Here is a 22,226-nt window from a genome sequence, read left to right on the forward strand (position 1 = left end):
GGGTTGAACTCTTTCTGCTAAAGATATTAAGATAAAAGGGAAAGCATTTCTCTAATTGGTGCCTCCAGAGTAAGAATGATATTATTATCTTTCAGTTCCTAGAATGTTATGTAACAGTTTTCTCCAATATTGAAACACTGTGTCTTGCAGTTCCTTAAGTAGGAAGGTAAACATTAGCTCAAAATAGCTTCAGGAAGTTCCCGAAACTGACCATATTCACTAGGCTCCTCCCTGGGGGAGTAGACAATAAAAGTTGAGAGTCCCCTTCTGACTAAATAAAGCTGAGCTGCAAAGACAATTCTCAGAGAAAAGCTGCCTGGAAGAAGTAGAAGCCAATTGAATTGCCTGGAAGAGATTCAGACTAACTGAGGCACCAGGAGTGGACATTCTCCAACCTGCTGAGTCATCTCAGTGTTCCCAGCTTTGTAAGCTGTCACTATACTGGAGTGGGCATTGGTGATCAGCTGCTTTTGAGTCATTTCTGCTCTTTGTAAGTAACCCCAGTAAAATTCATAATTCACCAAGTTGGACTTTAGCAATATCCATACTTTGGTCTGTCATGGGATCCCTCTCTGGGGTGAGAAGACATTTGTGATCCTAGGAACCCCTGTGGATTTCAGACTGTGGATGCTCCAGCCCATTATGCAAAATTACAGAGAATGTGCACAGAACTGACAGAGGAACTCCCAAATACATAAACCACCTCTATATTATTTTACTTAAACTCATATAGTTTAAATGCTATATAAGTAGTATGCTATGTTGCTTAGGGAAATCATAACCAAAAAATTTGTATATATTCAATGCAGAGGTAATTTAATTTTTAGATATTTTTGGCCATGGTTGATTGACCCACCGATACAGATATAAAAGGCCAGCTAAGTTTTTCTGGTACATTTGAGAAACAAACAAATGATGCAAAGGACTGAAGAAAAATGAACAGGCTGCTGTTAAGTCCTCAACATGAACCTTTATTCACATGTTCCTGCCTGGAACTTACACTTATTACACAAGGGCTCTGTTGAAGAAAAAGGATGTAGGGTTGACTAGTAAGTCTAACTATAGATGATTAATTGGCAGGAAAAAAATAATAGTTAAAGTCTACCTTTAAAATAATGCAGCAAATGTGATTTATTTGGCTTGATCTTTTCTGTTCTTCCATAAGTACTGGTGCTCCTGAACATATTAAATGGTGTATGTGAAAGTCTTTAGCACATGCATTTCTGAAGGACACACCAGGAAGGTCAGGTGACACTAGTAGCACACATTGACAGTGGACGGTGGTTGCTGTAGAGTACGGACAGTGGCCAGCATGTGGTGTGCTCTCAAGGCACACTCAGTGAATGGAAGTGCTCAAATGTGATTTACAGCTTTATTGCCTTCTGAAGAGGCCTGCCTCCACCTCTGCCTCCGCCTCTGCAGGTTGGTCCACATGTTCGGAGGGAAGCCAGGGTGAGTTGACTGTAGAGACTGGGAGGGTTGGTCTGCTTGGTCTATAGGGACTCGAGTTCAGAGACAGGTATGATGCAGTTGGTTAACAAAGAGGGGGTGGATTTCAGAATGGAAATGAGAGTTGGGAGAGTAGGAAAGGAAAGAGCAAGATGTGAAGAAAGCCTGGGGGGAGGAAGTCCAGTGGCAAAATATATGCATGTATGAGGCTCTATGTTTAATTCCTTATACCGCTTGTATCCCCCCAAATGTAACAGTAATGACTTTAACACTGCTTGTGGATCCTTATATTCTGGGCTACCAGGCAGACCACATTCTGTGAAAGGCCATCTTGTAGTAGAACAAGCTCATCTTTTATTATTTTTTAAAAATTCTTCCCTGGGGCCTGGAGAGATGGCTTAGTGGGTAAGAACACTGGTTGTTCTTCCAGAGGATCTGGGTTCTATTCCCAGCACCCGCATGGCAGCTTATAAACATCTGTAATTCCAGTTCTAAGGAATACAATGCCTCTGGATGCAAAACACTTACACACATAAAGTTAAAAAAGAAAAATGTGTGTGTGTGTGTGTGTGTGTGTGTGTGTGTGTAAGAACTGTGTGTGTGTGTGTGCGCGCATGTGCATATGAAGACCAGAGGCCAGCACTGAGTGTCATTTGGCCTCAGGCATTGTCCGCCTTGTTTTATGAGACAGACTCACAGCAAGGCTAGGCTGGCTGGTTAGGGAGGCCCATCTCTGCTTTTTCAGCATACCCCACTGCCCACGGCCTTTTACATGGGTGCTGGGGCTAAAACTCAGGTCCTCACACTTTAATGTCATCGACTTTACCAACTGAGCTTTTTCCCAAACCCCTGAAATACAATTCTCATGCTTTACCAGAGTCATAGTAACTATTGAATATGTTTGAGTGAGTCCATCAGAGAGAAAGAAAACCCTGACAACAGGGTCAGGCAGCCATCAGCAAGGAGGAGCCAAGGCCAATCTGAGTCCATGCTCATAGTTTCCAGACAAGAATGACAAGCTGTCACTTCTGTAGTCTCAGCGTCCCACAGCCAGCAGTTTCCTTAGGGCTCATCCACTGGAGAGGGTAGGAGGGTCTCCAGCAACATGAGGAAATCAGCAGATTTGTCCAACGTTTCTGTGAATACAGTCCAGCGGTGGGAACCAGGGTACCATAGCCACAAGCAGCACCATGAGAGAATCATAGCAGTGTAATGAAGAAAAGAACAAGCCAGGGATGGCAATACATGCAAGAGATCATGTTGGTGTGGCTTGATGACAAACTTGCTTGGGAGCATAAGCTGATGTGACCAAAGCATGGGAGGATCAGGGCTCCTGGGAGGCACCGTGTGCTGGGACAAAGCATGTAGCTATTGCAAGGGTGTCAGCAGAATCAGTCCTGGGCCTCAGCAGGCCCAAGGTAGCATAGTTCACTTATGCCAGAAGGGTTGACTGTGAAGGCCAAGAGCTTTTGAGAACCCAGTGCATTGGTGCTCAGCAGTGTTCCCAATGGAGCACGGGGCTGCTGTGGGACTGCCGAGGTCCTTTTAATGGATTAACTTATGTACGGTTTTGGAATGAAAGGTGTCTATGGGAGAGGCGGATCTGGGGCAAGCCTTCAAGATCCTAGAGGAAGAAGCACAAAATCTCAGGGCAGGGAAACCCAGCTGCTGCCGGGGTGGGGGTGGGGGAGCCAGAGGTCTAACATGCAGTGGCTGGGAGCACAGGCTTGGAAGTCAGACTGATTATGTAGGAGACCCAGCTCCTAGAATTCCTGCTGTGTGAGACTGGGCAAGTGGCTTAACCTCACTGCACTAATATCCTAATCAGAAAACATGAATTATATTAACCCTGTAGAATAAAGAGTAATCCATGGGATTTGCTGACAACGGTGCCTGGCCTGTAACACATAACTCAAAAAGATTCTTTGCACTTATATATTTACTTCTGTTATTTTATTTAAACAGGAAGCCGTTTCTGTTCCAAAGCATAATCACTCCCCCAAATTAGTAATTAGGCTTCATAGGCAAGGGCCCAGAATAACCGATTGAATCAAACTGTTAATTCACAACAGAATTTGGATCCCCAAAAGAAACTGCCATATTCCCCCACTTCTTTTAGAGCATAGAATCCATGCTAAACTGGACTCACAAAGAAAACTTACTAACTAAGAGTTAGTTCAGCAAGCACAAGTCTGCTAAGTGTCTGTTTCCACCAGTATAACCTTGACTAATGTGTTGGTTTCAGTGAGAGTGGCCCCTAAAAGCTCATGTATTTGAATACATGGCCTCCAATTAGTAGAACTGCTTAAGAAGGATTAGGATGGGTGTCACTGGGGAGTGGGCTTTGAGGTTTCAAAAGTGCGTACCATTCCCAGTTAGCTCTCTCTGCCTTCTGCTTCTGGACCAGATTTGAACTCTCATCTACTGCTCCAGCACTATGCCTGCCTGCCTGCCTGCTGCTATGCTCCTCACCATGGATGGTCATGAATGGCAACCCTCTGGAACCATGAACCCCAAGTTAAAGGCGTTCTTTTATAAGATGCATTGGTCATGGTGTCAGAAAAGTAACTAAGACAGATGAGATGCAGCCTTTGCTGACGAGATCCTTACAGTCAGTGATTACTGACAGTGTCGATGGCACAGAAGCTGCTCTTATCCACAAGGGACCCAGCCGGGACACCTGATTTCTTGAAACTATAGAGCAGTGAACTTTACAAACATTGTGTTCTCTTGATGACATTTATTGCTAAGCAGATTCAGTAAAAGAGATATGTAATAACTAATGTAAACCAGAACAGCAAGAAGACACTGCAGCGGGCCTGACAGCATTGCTCATCATTGTATGACGTGTTTTAAGCAAAACAAGTGTGTACCGAATGCAGGAATGGCAACCAGTTGACAGTTGATCTATTGAGCATCATGCTTTCTGAGGACTAACAGGCAGGCAACATACAGAGTGTAGTGGACACGGGACAAAGGGTTGGTTTGTGATCTGGGTGGCAAATAGCAGCACCAGGTATGACAGAATATTCCAGCATTCTTCTCACAGTGGTACAAAATTGAAAACTTAAGGATTGATTCCTCTGGAATTTTCCATTTAAGCCTTCAGAACATAGCAGAGTGAAGCCACAGAAATTAAAACCAAGATAACAGGCTGTGTTCAGGATTGAAACCAGTGTGTACCATGCTCCTGGGTGAATCATTTACCAGGGTAAGACATTAAGCAAGAGGAACAGGTCAAGAGGTAGGGCTGAGTTCATCAGGTTTTCAGACATGGCATGGTATCTGTATGGCAACCAGATGGGAAAAATCAAATGAAGAGTCCAGTATGTAGGACTTGGAAGCTAGGGGAAGACAGAGGAGAATACAGAGTGTGAAAGGAGTTGAGCGTGGTGGAGTGTGCCTGTCATCTAAGCTACTCAGGAGGCTTAGGAAGAGGGGACTGCTTGAGCCCAAGGGTTTGAGGCAGGTGTGGGCAACACACCGAATTGCTGATTTTAAAAGGGAGGTAGGGGAGGCTGGTGGGGGCAGTTTAGTCACTATAGAGCCTGTCACACAAACACAAGGATCTGACTTTAATTCTAGAACCCAGGTAAAATGTCTAAATGTTGTCTACAGGTAATGGTGCACACTTGAAATCCAGGTGCTAGGAAAGCAGAGACAGGTAGATCCCTGGGGCTCATGGACCGGTCAGCCTCACTTAAGCAGTGAACTCCAGGTTCAGTGAGAGATCCTGTCTCAGAAAACAAACAACACCCACAGTGGACCTCTAGCCTCCACATGCATGGGCACATACACATGCACCCACCACACCCTGACACATGCATGTGTGCATATAAGCACACACACACACACACACACACACACACACACACACACACACACACGGGAAGAGGATCAGAACAGAAAGCAAAGATGTCCCTCGAGGACCTCAATGACACTGCCCTACCTAGCAAAGCCAGAGAGCAAGCAGACAGATGGCAGGGCCATGACAACACAGGGGCAAGAAAGCCAACCCAGAGGGAGCTGGAGAAGAAGGTGTGAGCTGTATCACGCACAACAGGAGACTGCTTTCAATGGCCATGGGTATGTGTGGGGGGAATTAAATAAGAACACAGAACTGCCAAATGTCCTGAGGGTTTGGCTACATGGGAGGCATCATCTCCACTGGGCTGGTGGCTCAGAGGCCACCCTCCAGGATGAGGAAGTGGCAGGGGTGGTTAGGGAGGGAAACAGATATCCTAGGCAGTAAGGAGTATTGTGGGATTGAGAGAGTTTTGATTTTGTTTCAGAAAGCAGGGAAAGTCAGAACCACTGTGGCGGGAAACTTATTCTACAGTGACTAAGTCAAAGGAGTAAGAGGGTGACAGCACCATAGTACAAAGTACCATGGCGTGGGCATGCGCATCCCATCACATGCTCGCCAAGCTTAGGGCTCTGGGACACAGTCTCAGAGGTAGTGCCCTGGCTGCTGGGTATCGGGGTGACTATTGAGAATGATGTGGCTGGGAGAGGGCAAGGAGCACCCCAAAGGCAGGAACCTCACAGGGAGACAGGGAACAGAGGAATCAGAGGGCAGAGAGGAGCCAGACTGGCAGGGGCCAGTCAGGCTGAGTGGACTTCTTAGAAGTTACTAGCGTTTTTTTTAAGTGGCAGATGGAATGGCTTGATTTTTGCCTTACAAAGGATTTTCTGCTGTGGAAGAAAGCTTGAGGTTCTGAACTCAGTGAGGGGGCAAGGGTGGGGCTGGGCGAGGCTATCATTCAAGAGTCCTTGTGTGGTATCAACAGAACAAAATCACCGTAAGATGTAGAGGGCCAAGGACTGAGCTCTCAAGGGAACCTCATGTGCATCCAGAGGGTGTGGGTTGTTAGCTGAATGACAGAGGAAAGGCAGTGAGTAGAGATGTTCAATTTTAGAACAAGATTGTCTATGTTCTGAACTTTAAAAAAAAAAAAACTGAAAAGGCAAATACTAATAGCAGAAAGACATCTAGGAAACCCCAAGTGTTTAGAAATGAAGCATTCGTTTCTAAGTAGCTACCAGTAAAAGGCATAGTCTGAAGAGACATTAGGAAAGATATTTTGAAATATCTTTTGATGAATCAAAATGTTACATGGTAAGATTTGTAGCTGTGATGGCTAATTTTGTGAGCTTGACAACATCTGGAACCAACTAAAAGCCACGCTGCTGGGCACTCTGTGAGAGATTTTCTTAATCCGATTATTTGAAGCAGGAAGAGCCACCCTAAATCCAGACCACACCCTTTGGTGTCAACCCACACAAAAGGACACGGAAGAAGGAAGTTTCTTTTCACTCCTTTGCCTTCATTCTTGCGGGCAAGCCCATCTATCATGTTTTAAGATGTGCTGGCCAGTCAATGTCACATAAGCTAGAGTCACTTGGGAAGAGGCACCCTCAATTGAGAGAATGCTCTCACCTGGTTGGCCTGGGGTGCACTTGACTGAGTGGGAAGGCCTGGCTCAATGTGGGTAGAACCACCCCTGGGTTGGTGGCCTTGGGTGCTCTAAGGAAGCAGACTGGACAAGCAAAAAGGGAGGAGCAAGCCAGTAAGCAGCACTCCTCCATGGTCTCTGCTTCAGTTCCTACATCTAGGTTTCTGCCCCAAGTTCTTGCCCTGATTTCTCTTGGTGATGGAATGACCTGAGAGTTGTGAGGAGAAATAGACCCTCTCCCTCCCTAGTTGCTTTTGGTCATGGTGTTTTCTCACAGCAATAAGAACACTGCAGCATTCCTTCAGCAATATTCAAACCATCATTTTCAGGACTCCAATGTAGACAGAAGACTAGCAGCTGTCTGAGAAGCCTGAGGCCTTCAGCACGGGTCTGCTAAGACATTCAGCCTTGCTGATGGAGACAGGACTGGGTTCTCAGTTGTTTCAGTATGAGACAGCCCTTGTTGGGGCATTCAGACAGCATCCTATAAATCAATCTAATAAATCTCCTTTATAAATGTGGGTTATTAGATCTAGGTACTGTAGAGGAAAAGTTACAGCATTAAATGATGTATTAGAAAAGAATAAACATCTCAAATCAACAATCAAGATTCCTACTTTGAGATTGGAGGGCACAGAGCAAATCAGAATCCAAAGCAAGCATAAGGAGACAGGAAAAATGAAGACAGAAAACAAAACCAAGTCGGTGCTAGCAGCTGCTTCTTTGGAAAGATCAGTGACTGGCTAGGCAAACAGGTGGTGACCAATGTGTACGGGGGAGGTATTTCTATACACCTTACAAAATCAGTATGTGACTCAAATGTCTAGAGAGTAGTGAGGGAGTGCTACTGACAAGTCAAAGGTATGCACTGTCTTTGACAATAATAATATTATACTTGCTGCAGTGAGGACCATTCAGCAGAGAGCACCAGAAGGACCTCAAAGCCACCGAAGGATCAAGAGCACGGGCACAGCATGGCAAGGAGGAACTAGAGAGAAAGGGGGCAGTTCTTTGGAGGAGGAATCATGTTTACCTCTTGAAGCAGAGAGGAAGGACCCAGTAAGGGAAGGTCCAGGATTTGGAAAAAGTGAAGGCATCTGGTACCCGAGGCAGCAGGAGCTAATGGATGGCAACAGTGAACAGCCTACTCTGTACCAGGCAGACACTGAGTCAGGTGGGAGCATGGTGAGGACAAGTGGAGGTCAGACTAGGATTGGTTTCCCAACCATCTGTCATTAAGGGTTTCAGATTGCTTTAGAAACGGTAAGGTCATAGAGAACTAAGATTCTAGAACAGGATGTAGCCTCCAAGTAGCTTACAACGTGCATGGCAGGACCTGGAAGAGACATAGCATCTTCAGAGCTCTGCCAACTTCTGTCAGAGCTGAAGGGTAAATATTTCAGGCTTTGAAGGCCAAAAGACCCACTGAAGACATACTATATGCACAGCCATAAAGAGACAATGCCAGACCCACTGGAAGTAAACTGCTTTTGTTAGGCCATCTACTGTTTAGTAAAGACACAGAAAGCTTCCAGTGAAAGGGAGGGTTGTGATGGCCAGGGTGGCAGGTAGAAGTGGTGGGAAGCTCAGGCAGCTTGCCTTTTGTTCCAGTGACCCCCAAGCTCTGGGGTACCTTCCTTTCCTTCCGAGAGCTTGATCCTCCCAATTCAGAAAGTTTGCTAGAGGCTAAACAATGCCAGGGCTGGGTGCCTAATAATTGGAACACTCTCATCTGCTCTGGGCATTGGTGCAGGCCAGGCAGCAATGCCCGGAGAAGAGAAAAGAGGAAGAGTTAGGATGTAGATGTCCCAGCTTAGTCTCTGACTCATGAACTAACTTTTCATTGGCGCTTCAGTTTTACAAAAGCAAGTGGCAGGCTAGTGTTGAACCACAGGATCAAGGTCACTGGTGTCACTCTTGTGCCCCTAAATGCCTCAAGGAGAAACTTACATGAGACTTTTGACAAGAAAACTACACAGATTATTGTAACCAAAGCATAGGAAGGAGTTTCAGCCTATTGCTCTCTTTCATATTCATTATATGTGTGTATTTATTCACTCATGATTCTTATTTTAAGATAAGGCCATGCTTCGTTGCCCATGCTTGCTTCAAACTCAGAATTCTGCAGTCTTGACTGCTCAAGCAGCCAAGATTTGAGGTATGAATCACTGCAACCGGCTTTCACCTTAGTTTTAGTGAGGTTATGAGTAACACTTCACAACGCCCCCTCCTTCCTTCAAGTTCACTACCCACCCATGGTAGTGAATGTAAACACTGTCTTTCCAGAGCCTTGGCCTGAGTCACCCAAGTTTCACTTCTGGAAATAGAAAACTATCCATTTCTAGGTTGGTTAAATTATATGACTTTCCTGAAAACTCATCTTTCTTTTGACCTTAGAGCTGAGAATTGGAGGATGAAATGCAACTTGTCAGTCAGCACATCACAAAACAAGAGATGAGGAGGGAGCAAGGAGGATCGTCATGACAACGTTTCTGACTGGCAGAACCTACCCTGGTAAATCCTGCTATCTTCCTCAGTGACATAGGCATTCGCTCCCCAGATCACCATCTTGCGGATGTAAGATGGATACTTTGCAGCAGCAATGAGTGCAGTTATGCCCCCATCACTCCAGCCCAGGAGGGAGACCTGCTTAAACTGCAGCACCTGTAGGCGACACAGCAGAAGGCATGGCATACTTACTGTTCATCTGTAGCCAGCACATCAGGACACATGGCACAGTTCCTACTCCATTCTCTTTAAAGAACCTGGTTGGTAGTGATCAGAATTCTACAAGTCTGCTGCTTGGAGACCTGGTGTCAGTTAGCTTTGCCACAATGTAGTTGCCATAAAAACTTGAATATACATTATTATTTTGACCTATGCAGAAAGCACATCTTCAGGTTGGATAAAATGCCTTAAAGTGCCTAAGTACAGGATCAGCAGAAATCTGCTGTACTTGGGTAGGGGCAAGCACCATGTGTGCATACATCCGAGCAATGCTCAGAGGGCAATTCTGTAGATTGGAGAGGAGTTTAAGATAAAAGGCCGCAGGGGATCTGCAACAGTGGGAAGAGCTGCCTAGAGATGAGAGGAGGTATGGGGTCACGGCAAACCTGCATCCGTCCTTGGGTGAACCAACCAGGTCCCTGAAAAATGTGCTCAGTAGAGAAAGCTAACAAAGCATATGTAGGAGGTTACTAGAAGTAAAATGGAGTATCTGAAAAGGTTAAAGGTAAGGAACTGACAAATGTTAGTCAGGATAATTGCTTGTGGGATCACACATATGTGTATATACTCTGAATAATCATTTGACATCAACATGCAAAATGAGAATATGTATTCTCTGCAACCTAGCACACTGCTTCTTGGGTTCACTTACCAGGAGATAGACCCAAAATATATATAATACTGCCCATAATCACAAAAGTGACAAATGTCCATGAGCAACTTATACCAAAAAGTAGATTACAATTAAGTTAATCATTTGACAATAGATGGTGCATGGAATAAGATAGTACACGCATCCAATGAAATACAGAAGGTCTCTTGTATCTGCCTGGGTTACATTCCAAGACCCTACCTCACCATGGATGCTTTGTAACATAGATGGAACCAGGAGCTACACACGCACATGCAGTACAATGGGGATATATTGGACAAGTGATCTTACCATTTGGGCAGGACAGAGGCAGGATGGGTAGGCAGCACCACACTGTACCACTCAGAATGGCAGGGTATTTACAACTCGTGACAGAGTGCTACAAATAACATTAATGAACTTGCATTTCAGAAAGGCAGAAGGAAATCTTCTGCACGTTTTTCTCACAAGAAAATGGTAAGTATTGGGGACTGGGTGAGATAGCTCTGTTGGCGAAGTGCAGTATAAGCATGAGGGTCTGCGTTCTCTCCCAGGACCCCTCCTCCAAAAAAAAAAAAAAAAAAAAAAAAAAAAAAAGCCAAAAACTAGCCATAGTGGCACATGCTGCAATCCCAGCTCTGACGTAGAGACAGGAGGATCCCTGGGGCTTGTTGGCCATCCAGCTTAACCTACTTGGTGACCTTCAGGCCAATGAGTGACCTTGTTTCGGGAAACAAGGTGGAAAGCAACTGAGCAACAATAGTTGATGTGATAGGCATGTTTTGAACATTGTGCAGTATAGACATGTACTGGGACTTACCTTAACCCTCTGGCACATACAATTTTTATGTTTTAATGTATAAGCTAAAAAATAAATTTAATTTACATTTTAAAACATTACAAATTATGAATTGGTTTTTTTTTTCCTGGAATTTTCCACTTAATATTTCCAGACCTCAATTGATCATGGGTAACTGAAACCACAGAGAATGAGACCATGGAGAGGGGACAATAGCAACAAATATACTTCATCGGGAAGGAAGCCACATTTCCTTGACATGTCTTCAAAGCAGCAAACTGGAAGAATACAAGGTATGGTATGATGCCATCAGTGTCATACACCTATAATCCCAGAATTCAGGAGGTAGAGGCTACCCTACTACACAGTGAGTTTGAGGCTAGCCAGGGTTAGATATCAAGACCCTGTCTCAAAAAATCAAAATAACCAAATAAAATACCTTGCTTGCTCAAACATATTGACTCCTCACCTGGACCTACAAAGTAATTAAAAGCTGGACTTCTCCATCTTCATTTTGTATCTTCTTTACTTTGAGTTGGATTCCTGCTCAACTATGCATGTAGGCATGTTAAGCATTCAGGGAGCATGTCTAAAGGCTGGTGGTACATAACCAACAGAACCAGTCTTAACTCCTATACTGGGTAGTTTTATGTCAACTTGTTACAAGCTAGAGTCATCAAAGAGAAGGGAGCTTCAGTTAAGAAAATGCCTCCATAAGGTCGGGCTGTAGGCAAGCCTGTAGAGCATTTTCTTATTTAGTGATTGATGCGGGAGGGGGCCCATTGTGGGTGGTGCCACCTCTGGGCATATGGTCCTGGGTTCTATAAGATATCAGGCTGAGGGGGCTGGAGAGGTGACTCAGCACTGGCTGCTCTTCCAGAGGTCAATTCCCAGCAACCACATGATGGCTCATAGCCTTCTGTAATTGGATCGATCTACTGCCCTTTTCTGGCATGAAGGTGCACGTGCCGATAGAGCATTCATATACATAAGATAAATAAATAAATCTAAAAAAAAAAAAAAAAAAAAAGCAGGCTGAGCAAGCTATGATGAGCAAGCCAGTAAGCAGCACCCCTCATGGCCTCTATTATCAGCTCCTGACTCCAGATTCCTGCCTTGCTTGAGTTCCTATCCTGACTTCCCTTGATGACGACAGGGATGATGAAGCATAAGCTGAATAAACGCTTTCCTCTCCATGTTGCTTTGGTCATGGTGTTTCATCACAGCAATAGTAATTCTAACTAAGGCAACCCCCTTCAAGGCTGAAGGCACAAACATGGTACAGTTGCTTTTAAAGTGTCCTGTTCCGTCCACATCGTCCTAAGCCGGAAGTTAGTTTGGATTCGGGGAACAGCAGAGCCTTACAGACAGATCACCCCACCCCCAAGCATGGACACCTTGCAGAACCAGACCTGAGGTAACACCAGACCACACCTTGACCAAGACTGCTTAGGTTTGAAAACTTCTTGCCTCCTCTCCAGTTCTGGCTCTACTTAAACCTAAGATTCATGTCAGTACTCGAAGACCGTCTTCCTGTCCACCTTCCTCAAATGGCAGTTTTGTTCAAAATGCATTCCTGCCTCTTCACCACCACCTCTTGCTCCGTTCTTTGGGGGGCGTGGCTACACCTGACACTCTGGAAGCCATGGAGTTGAGCTTCCAGCTCAGGACTCCAGTTACAAAGATAGAAAAGTGTGTATTTTGTTGTGTGTGGTGTTGTAGGTCTGCAGAGCTGTGTTCTGCTTCTACACGGTCCTTTAGGTATTCCTTACGTATGACTCGCATTAGTTATTACCTTTGTAGAAAGAAAGAACACCAGGAATTACAGTAAATGAAGGTGGTTCCAGTCATCTTCCCCCACTTAGCACTTCTCTGGGTCTTACCTTCATCAAGTCAACAGCATCCTTTGCATCCCTTTCAAAAAAGTCTTGTGGGAAGTCTCGATCTGGGGGTCTGGACTGTCCATATCCTCGAGGGTCCCAGGCCACCACTGTGAAGCGCTTCTTATTTAGGCTCTGAAGCTGTGGTGCAAAATCGGTGCTTCCGCTTCCTAAAAACAGCCATCAGTTACATTCTGAATGTTCTCAGTGTAGCTAGAACACCGGAGCGAAACGGAAGCATAACATCGTAAAACGCGCCAGACGGAAAAGGAAGCAGTGACATCCCAAAATACAGTTCCTGCTTCCCTTCAAAGTTAGTCAGGGAAGTTGTCTTTTTAGGGCCAACTTCCCAAGAGGCAGATTTCCACTCCTAATGGAATTAGGATCGGCCTCTGGTCTCCCCCTAGTGGTGATTTTGAGGAAGCGAGGCTCAGGACCAGTATTATTGTGGCACTTTGGACAGACTTTCAATTCAGTTCTTTCCTATTTACCCATTAAAAGAATGAACTAAACTGTACTGAAATGAACTTTCTCTCTCCCCTTCTCTCTGTCTGTCTGTCTCTCTCTTCTCTAAAGAAAAATGACTTAGAAATGGTGGAGACCCCAGTGGCATCCTGGTAGAAGTCTCATATTCCAGAAGTCTTATTTTTCATTAAGCTAATATGAAAGACTCTTAAGAGTTTATCTTTTAGTCACGACCAATCAGCCACTCGAGATGTGGTGTGCTCACATCCACTATATGTGTGAAAGGTCACTCGGTAAGAGTTTCATCCAGCCAGTGGCAGGTGTATTTACTGTACAAATTTTTGTTTTTGTTTTTTAAACACCTAGCACCTAGCACCCAGGCCATGAATAGACAGGAAACGCGCACACAGCTGGGCTCAAAAGCAGACCAGTGTATTTCCAGCCCCTGTCTACTTCTCTCTCACAGGAGCGTCTTGTATGTCCCTGTTATAGAAGGAACTACCCTGAAGGAGGATCGGGAATTAGGGCAGGATTAGAGGAGGCAGGGTAAAAGTTTCACAAGTGAGAAAACATATGCATTCAAAGACTAGGGCCAAGAATGCTAAAACCTTCAACAACTTTTGAGAATATATGTAATTATCAGTACATGATAACCGGAGTGACCCATGGTTACTGGGGAACAAAGTACAAGAAAGACTAAAGCTTTGGGATCATGTTAATATTTTATAGAGATGAAAAATTATGCTGGGGTGGGTGATTTGTATAGTTAATGACAGCAATGTTGAAATAATAAGAACACAATGTGTCAAGTTATTTTACTGATGATTTATTTAACTGGACAACAGCTATTGGAATAAATACCTCCTTGATTACTGACTTTTAAGAAAAGGGCACTAAGTGTCCCGAGTGTCTCAGTTGTTATAATGGGACTGTAACAGCGAAGGCCTGGCAAGGAGGACAGAAAGTAGGTGAAAATTTTAGCAGGTGACCCTCAGGAAAATGAGGCAAGTCACGATAAGTATGTACTTGGGTTACACAAATACCCAAAAATGAAAACAGCAACACTAGATGCTTTGCAAGTAGATTCGAAATGTCTCAAGTGATCACTACAAACTCCCTCTGGAACTTTCTATACCTGGGCTTCTGCTCTATGAGGTTAAGCTGAGATTCAGTGAGTTCCAATATGCTCCACACCCTACAGAAAGTGATGTGTTAATCTGATTTTGATTTTGAAGAGGACTTTAAACTTGCTGGGGATGGTGGCACAAACCTGTCTTCTCATATTTATGAAGCTAGGGCAAGCTTAAGATATAAAGTGAGACCCTGTTAGGAAGATAGACAAAAGAACATCTTTTAACAATCCACATTCCCCCTAATTTTCATTAAACAAGTCAAACACAACTGATTCCCCCTGCCTCCTGTCCTAGGTTAAGCACTTCAAGTGTCACATTCCAGAAAACCCGTGGATATGAGGCTTTGTAAACAAACAGGTATAGCTTACTATCTTCATCTTTGGACCCCTGTTTCCTTGACCCCAGAAACCCTCCCAAGTAGTAGGAAACCATTTTTCACAGTATGTTTAAATGTGGGGAAGAATGGGTAAAAGAATAAAAAAATTAAAGCGGCAGAAAGTTATTTACTTTTCCAAATCCCTCAACTTTGAGTGAGGCAAGTATTTCTTAGAAGTTTTCAGCAAGCGCTAACATAAATAATCAATGCGGGCATCCATCATCATGATACATCATTGAGAATCTACAGCCTGCAGAAGCATTCCATTAAGATCGGCACATACCCAACATCCCAGGAAGCAGGAGGACTGCATGCTCCCCTTCTCCAACTTGCTGGTAATGCAGGTGAACGCCATTAACAGCCACCTTAGCAGAAGTTACTGCGGTGCTGGAAGACAAAGAAGTTCCCAAAGGAAGACTTATTGGTCCTGTCAAACTGACATATTTCATATGACAAAGTATCAGTTCTCGTGCGTGAGTCAGCACTGGTACCCCCCACTCGGGCCTGCTGCACTGCTTTGATCTGTGCCTCAGTTTTCCATCAAGGTCGTGTCCCCGTAATAGACTATAAATCTGAACAGCGTCTTCCTGTTTTGACCCACTGCAGCACCCAGGGGCTTCTGCCCTGGCTAGATTTTTTTTTTTTGTTTATATTTACACTTACTTATTCATTTATTTGTCAACTGACACAATCCAGGGTCATCTTATAAGAAGGACCTTCAATTGAGAAAGTGCCTCCATTAGATTGGCCTAGAGGCAAGTCTATGGGGCATTTTAAATATTCATGACTGATGTGTTATAAAGGGACCAGCCCACTGTGGGTGGTGCCACTCTTGGGCAGGTGGTTCTGGGTTTTGTGTACTAGAAAGCAGGTTGAGCAAGCCGGTAAGCAGCATTCATGCATGGCTTCTGCTTCAGATCTTGGCCTTACGGTCTTCCTGCCCACTTCTTGATAGAGAGCAGTGATAAGCAGGATGTGGAGGGCACGCCAGGACAGATGCTAAGCGGAAATGCTCTTCTTGTGGACTGGCAGAAAATTATTTTTCCTTCTACATACCCCAACCCCACCTCTGCCCTTGGCACTTTTGAAAAAACAAGGGTTTTGTTCCTTGTGTTGGTTTTTTTCTGATTCACTAAGTTCAAGTGGTAAAGAGTGCAAGCCACACATGGTGGCACACATGAAATCCCAGCTCTTGGGAGGTGGAGGGAGGAGGATTGCCACAAGTTCAAAGTCAGCCTGGGATATATATTGAAACCCTGTCTTAAACAATAGCAACAAAGTTAATAAAGAATGTGGGAGGGTGTGTTGAATATTGATACACCTAATATTAGCATATAATTCCTGGATATTATATGACAAAATTGGGAAATAAGAAAGCTTAAAATAAGCTCATCTACACAAACATCAGAGGAGCAATAATAAAGCCATTAAGTAACAGCCAATGACATTAATTTGTTTTTGTTAACCTTCTATTCCTCCAGAGAATTGAGTTTTATTGTTAGGATGGTTTTAAGCATCTTAGAATCAAGATAGATGCAAATAACGCACTCTACTAATAGGCATGCTTCTTTTTATCACGTCTACATGCTCCCAGCTCATTTGCTCTTACTAACAAAGACTGGATTCATTCAGCACACGTTCACATGCTCCCAACCCAGCAGGAGAGAAAACAAAGACACAGAATTTGCTTGGGGAGGGCAGGGTAATGCTGGAGGCACCTGGGCCAGATAAAATTTCCTTCCCATGTTTCTTGTTTTATTAAATGAAGCCACCCCCTGAGCAGATGACTAGTGTTACTGGGCTCATGTTAGCAGTAAAGCATATAAGCACCATCTTGTTCATTTGATACTCTCTATGCACCAGAGCTCTTTTAGGGGCTCCCTTCCCTACAGTACCAAGAACATGCTGGTTAAAACCATCCCCCCACCACGTGGAAGCCATTTTGTGCTATGCAGGTATTTTGTACAATGTTTCCATTTTTCTCAATGCACAGAGCCAGTGGCTTTCTGGAGTCCTGTTGTTACCAGAGGTCTGGGCACCAGTCTCTCCCTGGAGTACTGGTTCACAAGAATATCTTTCTTTCAGTAACAAAAACAACAAATCTTACTTCTTTCTGCATCTGCCGGGATCTAAGTGTTGGTCCCCCATCTCAGATTTCCTTCTAAATTATTACCGCCTAACAGGAGTATGCCATCAGGTCGCTAGAGCTTGTCTTACTAGAAACTCTGTGTCCGGGAAGGATTTGCAAAGGCTTGGAAATGGCTTTGGTGGAGAGAACAAGAAATGTCATGTCGGGTTGGGTAGAGGTATCTGAGTGGAGAGAAAAGTGTCTTTTGTGAAGAAATGCCAAAGAAGGGTAAAAATCTAAATAAGGACATTACAGGATAGCATTGCTGGGTGACCATATTGCATGCTGAGAAGCCTGTGTTCAGCCAGGAAGAGTGAAGGGACAGAGGGACAATGGTAGGGGCTGGATGGTATGGGGCTCTGCAGTAAGTGGAAATGGTCCATCCAGTGTGATGCCACACCAGACATGATGTATCACACTGGCCCATCCTGCCAAGCACCTGATTCCACTCTCCAAGGCTGGGGAGAAGACAGAATTATTTACCAAAAAACTATTAAATATTAATAAATTATTAATTACAAGCATAACAGAGCTTTTATGTTTAATCATAGAGTGACTGAGAGCTAGCTTATTTCCATAGGAATACATGAGACATCATTGGGGGGTCATTACAACCTCAAAGCACTGGCTCCAGCTTTTTGGAGAAACCCTCAGAAAATGTAAAAGGACAATCTACCCCTTTCTCTTTGGCCATCAGAGTTTCTTTTCCACCTTTCTCTCCCATCTCCTCCCCTCCCCCACCTTTCTTCTAACTGTGATGTCTGAAGCAGGTATGTTTATGAGATTGGGTTGAGTTTTACTAACACCCGTGACTAGGACAATCTTGGGAGACACTAATTCTGGGGCATAGCCTGTAACTGCTTCCAACATTACATGTTGCAGGACACTAAAGGCACGCCCTCCTAAGGCTAAAGGCTTGCAGGAGATGGACAGACACAGCACAATGCTCACTGTGAAGGAGGAGGTGGTGGAGACCCTGGGCTGTAGGTGCAGCTCAGCAGGTTCAGCCTCCCAGGACTGGCAGCTCATCTCACATCATTTCAGCAGGGCTCAAACTCTGAATTCAAGTCACCAGCCAGCCTTCTAAACCGGCCTGTCCAGGCTGCACTATACACCACAATGCAAGTGGGAAGTAGGCACCCACACTTAGTTCAACAGGTCAGCAAGACTGAGTTAATTTCTTAGAGAACAAAAGGCTTAAGAGTCCTTCAAAGTGTACCTTCCCATCCTGTGTGTCCTTAGCTCCCACCTGCAGATTTCCTACATGGCACCAGGAGGCGGGTCTACTCCCCCCAAACAGGGAGAGGTGATTGTGTGGGGGAGGCTAGAGCATAACCTCTTGGGGAAAATAGACAAACCAAATCTAGTACTTACTACACTGTGTCTGCACCATCTCAGTACTTTCCCCGTCTTTCATTTCTGAGGTGCATGATGCACTTACCCTAACTTAGCACAGAGAGGCTGGAAGTTGATGGGAAAGCTAATTTGCTGATCATAGGATTAGCTAACCCAGCCAGGACGAGCATCTGACCCAGAATCTTGCCTTCAGCGCCTTGCTTAGAGATGAAAGTGGAGACTGCTTAATAAACTACAGACTCACTTTGAAAGTTCTTATTGTTTACACCTTGCTTCTAATCAAATAACAGTGAGCCACAGCATTAGCCACCAGGGCTCCATTACATGAAGTTTGGTGACTTCTTTTATATATTATGCTACTAATTATATGTTCACTTATCATTAATTGTACTTACTAATTGTATAGATTTACTCTGTTCCAGGGGGCTTTCACAGTCATTGTTTCAAATACAAATACAAACCCAGAGAGGTTGAGTAACTTGTCTATAGTCACACAGCTAGGAAGAGTGGATAATATAGCTACTTACACTATTTGCACTCATAAGGCTATGATTTCTCTTTAACCTCATGGCAGAACTCAATCCCCAACAGGGCCAAGTGCTGGGGTAACATTCAGTCTGAGTGCCAAGTAGGGGGTGGAGGCCGGCATGAGAGGAAGGATTGGACCAGATTCTCTGGCAGGACTTCCCAGAAAATATTGTTTTCACTCAGCCTGTCAGATTCTGTAAATTATTAATGTCATAACTGACATACAAGTCCCCACAGAGAATACTTTTTGACAGTTCACAAAGATCATGAAGTAAGAGAAGGGTCAAAGTTCCTAGCGGAGGACTGACAAGCAACTCTGCCACACAACACAGCTAGTTTTGGGTCGGACGCTGGGTGTGAAGAGGTTTGCTTCGAGTTGCAGGTGTGGGGCTACAGCCTGGCTTTGGGATTAACCAGCCGGTGCTATTTTTCAAATTACAGGCCGTGTAAGTACAGAATGTTATTTCTAAAATGGCAGGACACGACCCAGGAAAACCTTCACAGAGATCTTTCAGGAAGAGTAATCTACGTTGCAGTTAAGTGAATAGGACTCTCAACATCCATTAAATCACCAATGAGTATGACATTAACACACAGCCTCATCTCAATCCCTTCCTGCAAACAGGAAACTGGATAAAATGCCTACTATTCACTGGCGATTTTATACAACTATAGCCACTGATGTGTTTTTCCACCTGTGTATTAAAAAAGTGCTAAAGTCACATAATCCTAAAACGAGAGAAACCTGAATTCGATATAAAAACCTAAGAAATACACAATCATGTTATGAATGTTTAAAAAGCGGGTTCTATTTTCCCTTCTTCCTGCTTCCAGATTATGTGCTCAAACAACCGCTTTCCACTTTGGATCTAGTGAAATTCTAAAAGCCAGTCACTAGCTTCAATGGCCCCCTGACTGCAAACCGCACATGCGCAGTGGGCATGTCTGCGTGTGTAGATGGTGGGATACGCACAGCTTCAGGCTGCTCTATCCACATTTTCTGTTCAGATTCTCTTGAGACTGAGCACCCATTTTAAAGACAGCAGGTCTCCGCGAATGTTATTATTTTATCCAAGGGCTTGAGTGGAGCGTGGTGGGGAATGGGAGGTGCAGTTTCCTGGTCATCAGCGCACTCCCACATTACATCCTCTGGCAGGGAGCCCGAGCCTTTTAATTTACACAGGCTCCCAAGCAGCTTCTCCAGCACGATGATGATGTTGGAGATTAGCAAGCAAAAGGACTCAGGGCAGTTGGGCCCTGCGACTGAGGCTTGTTAGGCAGATTTCTGAGGAGGCAGGAATAGTTACTATCCCCAGCAACTGCCTAACAGACATCCGGTATGGGATCAGTGACTACCAGCAAAAGTCCTTCCCAGTCCCCTCCATCTGCACTGAGGAGCCTGGACCACACCTTGGAACCGAACCCCAGCCATCTGAGTGCTCGCGCACTATCTCTGTGGGACCTGGACCTGGGTTTGAGGAAAGAAGGGCTATCAGCGACAGGCGCGGTCCCTCATCCACCAGTAGCCCGGGCCCCACGCTGCCCCGAGCACTGTTACCCGAAGGCGGCTGCGGGCTTCATCTGAGGCACGGGGATCCGGGACTTCGGGGGCGAGAGGAGCAGCCGCAGTCGCAGGGCCGCAGGGTGGACCGCTGCAGTCGCCATAGTTCCAGGTTGCACCGCCTCAGGGAACGCGCGTGCGCCCAGCTGAATGCCACCTCCAAGAGCCAAACTCGAGGCCACGCCCCTGGAAGGCCACGCCCAGAAACGAAGCTTGTTCTCTCTTACACCTCTCTCCCAGGGTGAATAGACAGACAACAGACCTTGTTTCCAATTGCTAAGTGTCCAAAGTAATGGGGAGGCAGGGTCACCTGCTGGGAATCTAGGCAGAGCCTCTGAGCCCAAATACACCGCAGACCACTATTGTTGCCTGCTTTTGTTGAGAAAGAGTCTCATGTAGCTCAGGCTGGCCTAGAACTGATGTTGACCTTGAGCTCCTGATCTTCTGGCCTCATGCTGGGATTACTGGCCTGCATCACCACACCTGACTACATTACACTTAACATCTATCTATCCCTGTCCCTTGCTGTTAAGCAAAATGGTAGCAGCAAGCCTTTAGGTTACCCGTGTCAACATGAATTATGTAAGTCTTCAAGAACTCATCATTTATGCATTGTATTGTGTTAGCTTTCTGTACAACTGACTGACAAACATCTGAGAACAACTTAAAATGAGGAAAGGTTCACGGTTTCAGAACTTTCAGTTCAAGGTCATCTGGACCTTGCTTTGGGCCTGAACAGCACATGGTGGTAACAGAGACTGGGAAAGAGATTGGGGGGAGGGGTGTTGTTCAAAAGAAGGAACTGTTCAAAGGCATGCTTGCAGTGACCGGATTCTTATTGTCAGGTCCCACCTCCTACCATCAAACTATGAATCCATCAATGAATTACTTCATTGATCATATCAGAGCTCTTATGATCCAATCGCCCACCAATGGCTGCTTTCACTAGATGGGGGTCAAGCTTTCAATATTTCATTCCCAAATCAAAACTAGTCATTTCTGTGCCAGGCACTCTAAAAATACTTTATTTTTAATCCACATATACTCTTTCCACCTCTTACCCCCAAATTATAGATAAAATTATAGCCAGGGAAGTTAGGAAGTCTTGGACCACATGGTTGTGGAAGGGGCTTCAGGCCTCCTTAGTTTCATAATGCTATATTAAGACACCGTACCTCTCACTGCAACACTAGCTCTTCATTCTTTATAACCAGGTGTTTATAACATGCCACTGAGATTCCCCCCCCCCTCACTTTTTTTTTTTTTTTTTTTTTTTTTTTTTTTGGCAAGAAAGCCAGGAAGCCTATCTTGATTTCTTCTTCTCTTCCCCTTCCTCACCTTCCTTGGCCCCAAAGCCTGAACATGAAGGAAGAAGTTACTGGTTCATTGGCTCAATTTTTGGTAATATTATGTCACAAACTATGAAGCTGGATGCCAACCTTTTAGATAACTTTGTAAATTGCTTATACCATGGAGAAGCAGCCAGGATGAAGCCAGCCTTGCTTGCATGCTCCATCCTCCTGCCTCAGCCTCCCAAGCACAGGGACTCTAGCAGAGAACAGAAGAGGAAGGACTGACAAAGTACAGTTACTGGAGCATCAGATGTGAGGACAAGAGTTGACACATTATTGGAATCTTCAAATGAATATGAACATGACATTTTAAAAGTGTGGCTAAAGGAACAAGTTGTAAGATTCTTCAGAAGAACTGATGGGAAGGAATAAAAAGCTCTGTTTT

General features: G+C 44.7%; 1 protein-coding gene across 1 annotated transcript in view; it reads right to left on the minus strand.

Annotated features, from left to right (window-relative positions):
- Positions 1-20,654, minus strand: part of Bphl (biphenyl hydrolase like) — a 29,708-nt gene extending 9,054 nt beyond the window's left edge. The window contains exons 1-4 of the mRNA XM_051194473.1: positions 20,487-20,654; positions 15,200-15,303; positions 12,946-13,112; positions 9,416-9,569 (exon numbers count right to left, since the gene is read on the minus strand). Coding sequence (XP_051050430.1) covers positions 9,416-9,569; positions 12,946-13,112; positions 15,200-15,303; positions 20,487-20,593 — 532 coding nt within the window. The 5' untranslated portion in view covers positions 20,594-20,654. The remainder of the gene's footprint in view (positions 1-9,415; positions 9,570-12,945; positions 13,113-15,199; positions 15,304-20,486) is intronic.
- Positions 20,655-22,226: the final 1,572 nt, after the last annotated feature.

This window comes from Phodopus roborovskii, unplaced genomic scaffold, assembly GCF_943737965.1.
Source record: "Phodopus roborovskii unplaced genomic scaffold, PHOROB, whole genome shotgun sequence".
Lineage (NCBI taxonomy): Eukaryota > Metazoa > Chordata > Mammalia > Rodentia > Cricetidae > Phodopus > Phodopus roborovskii.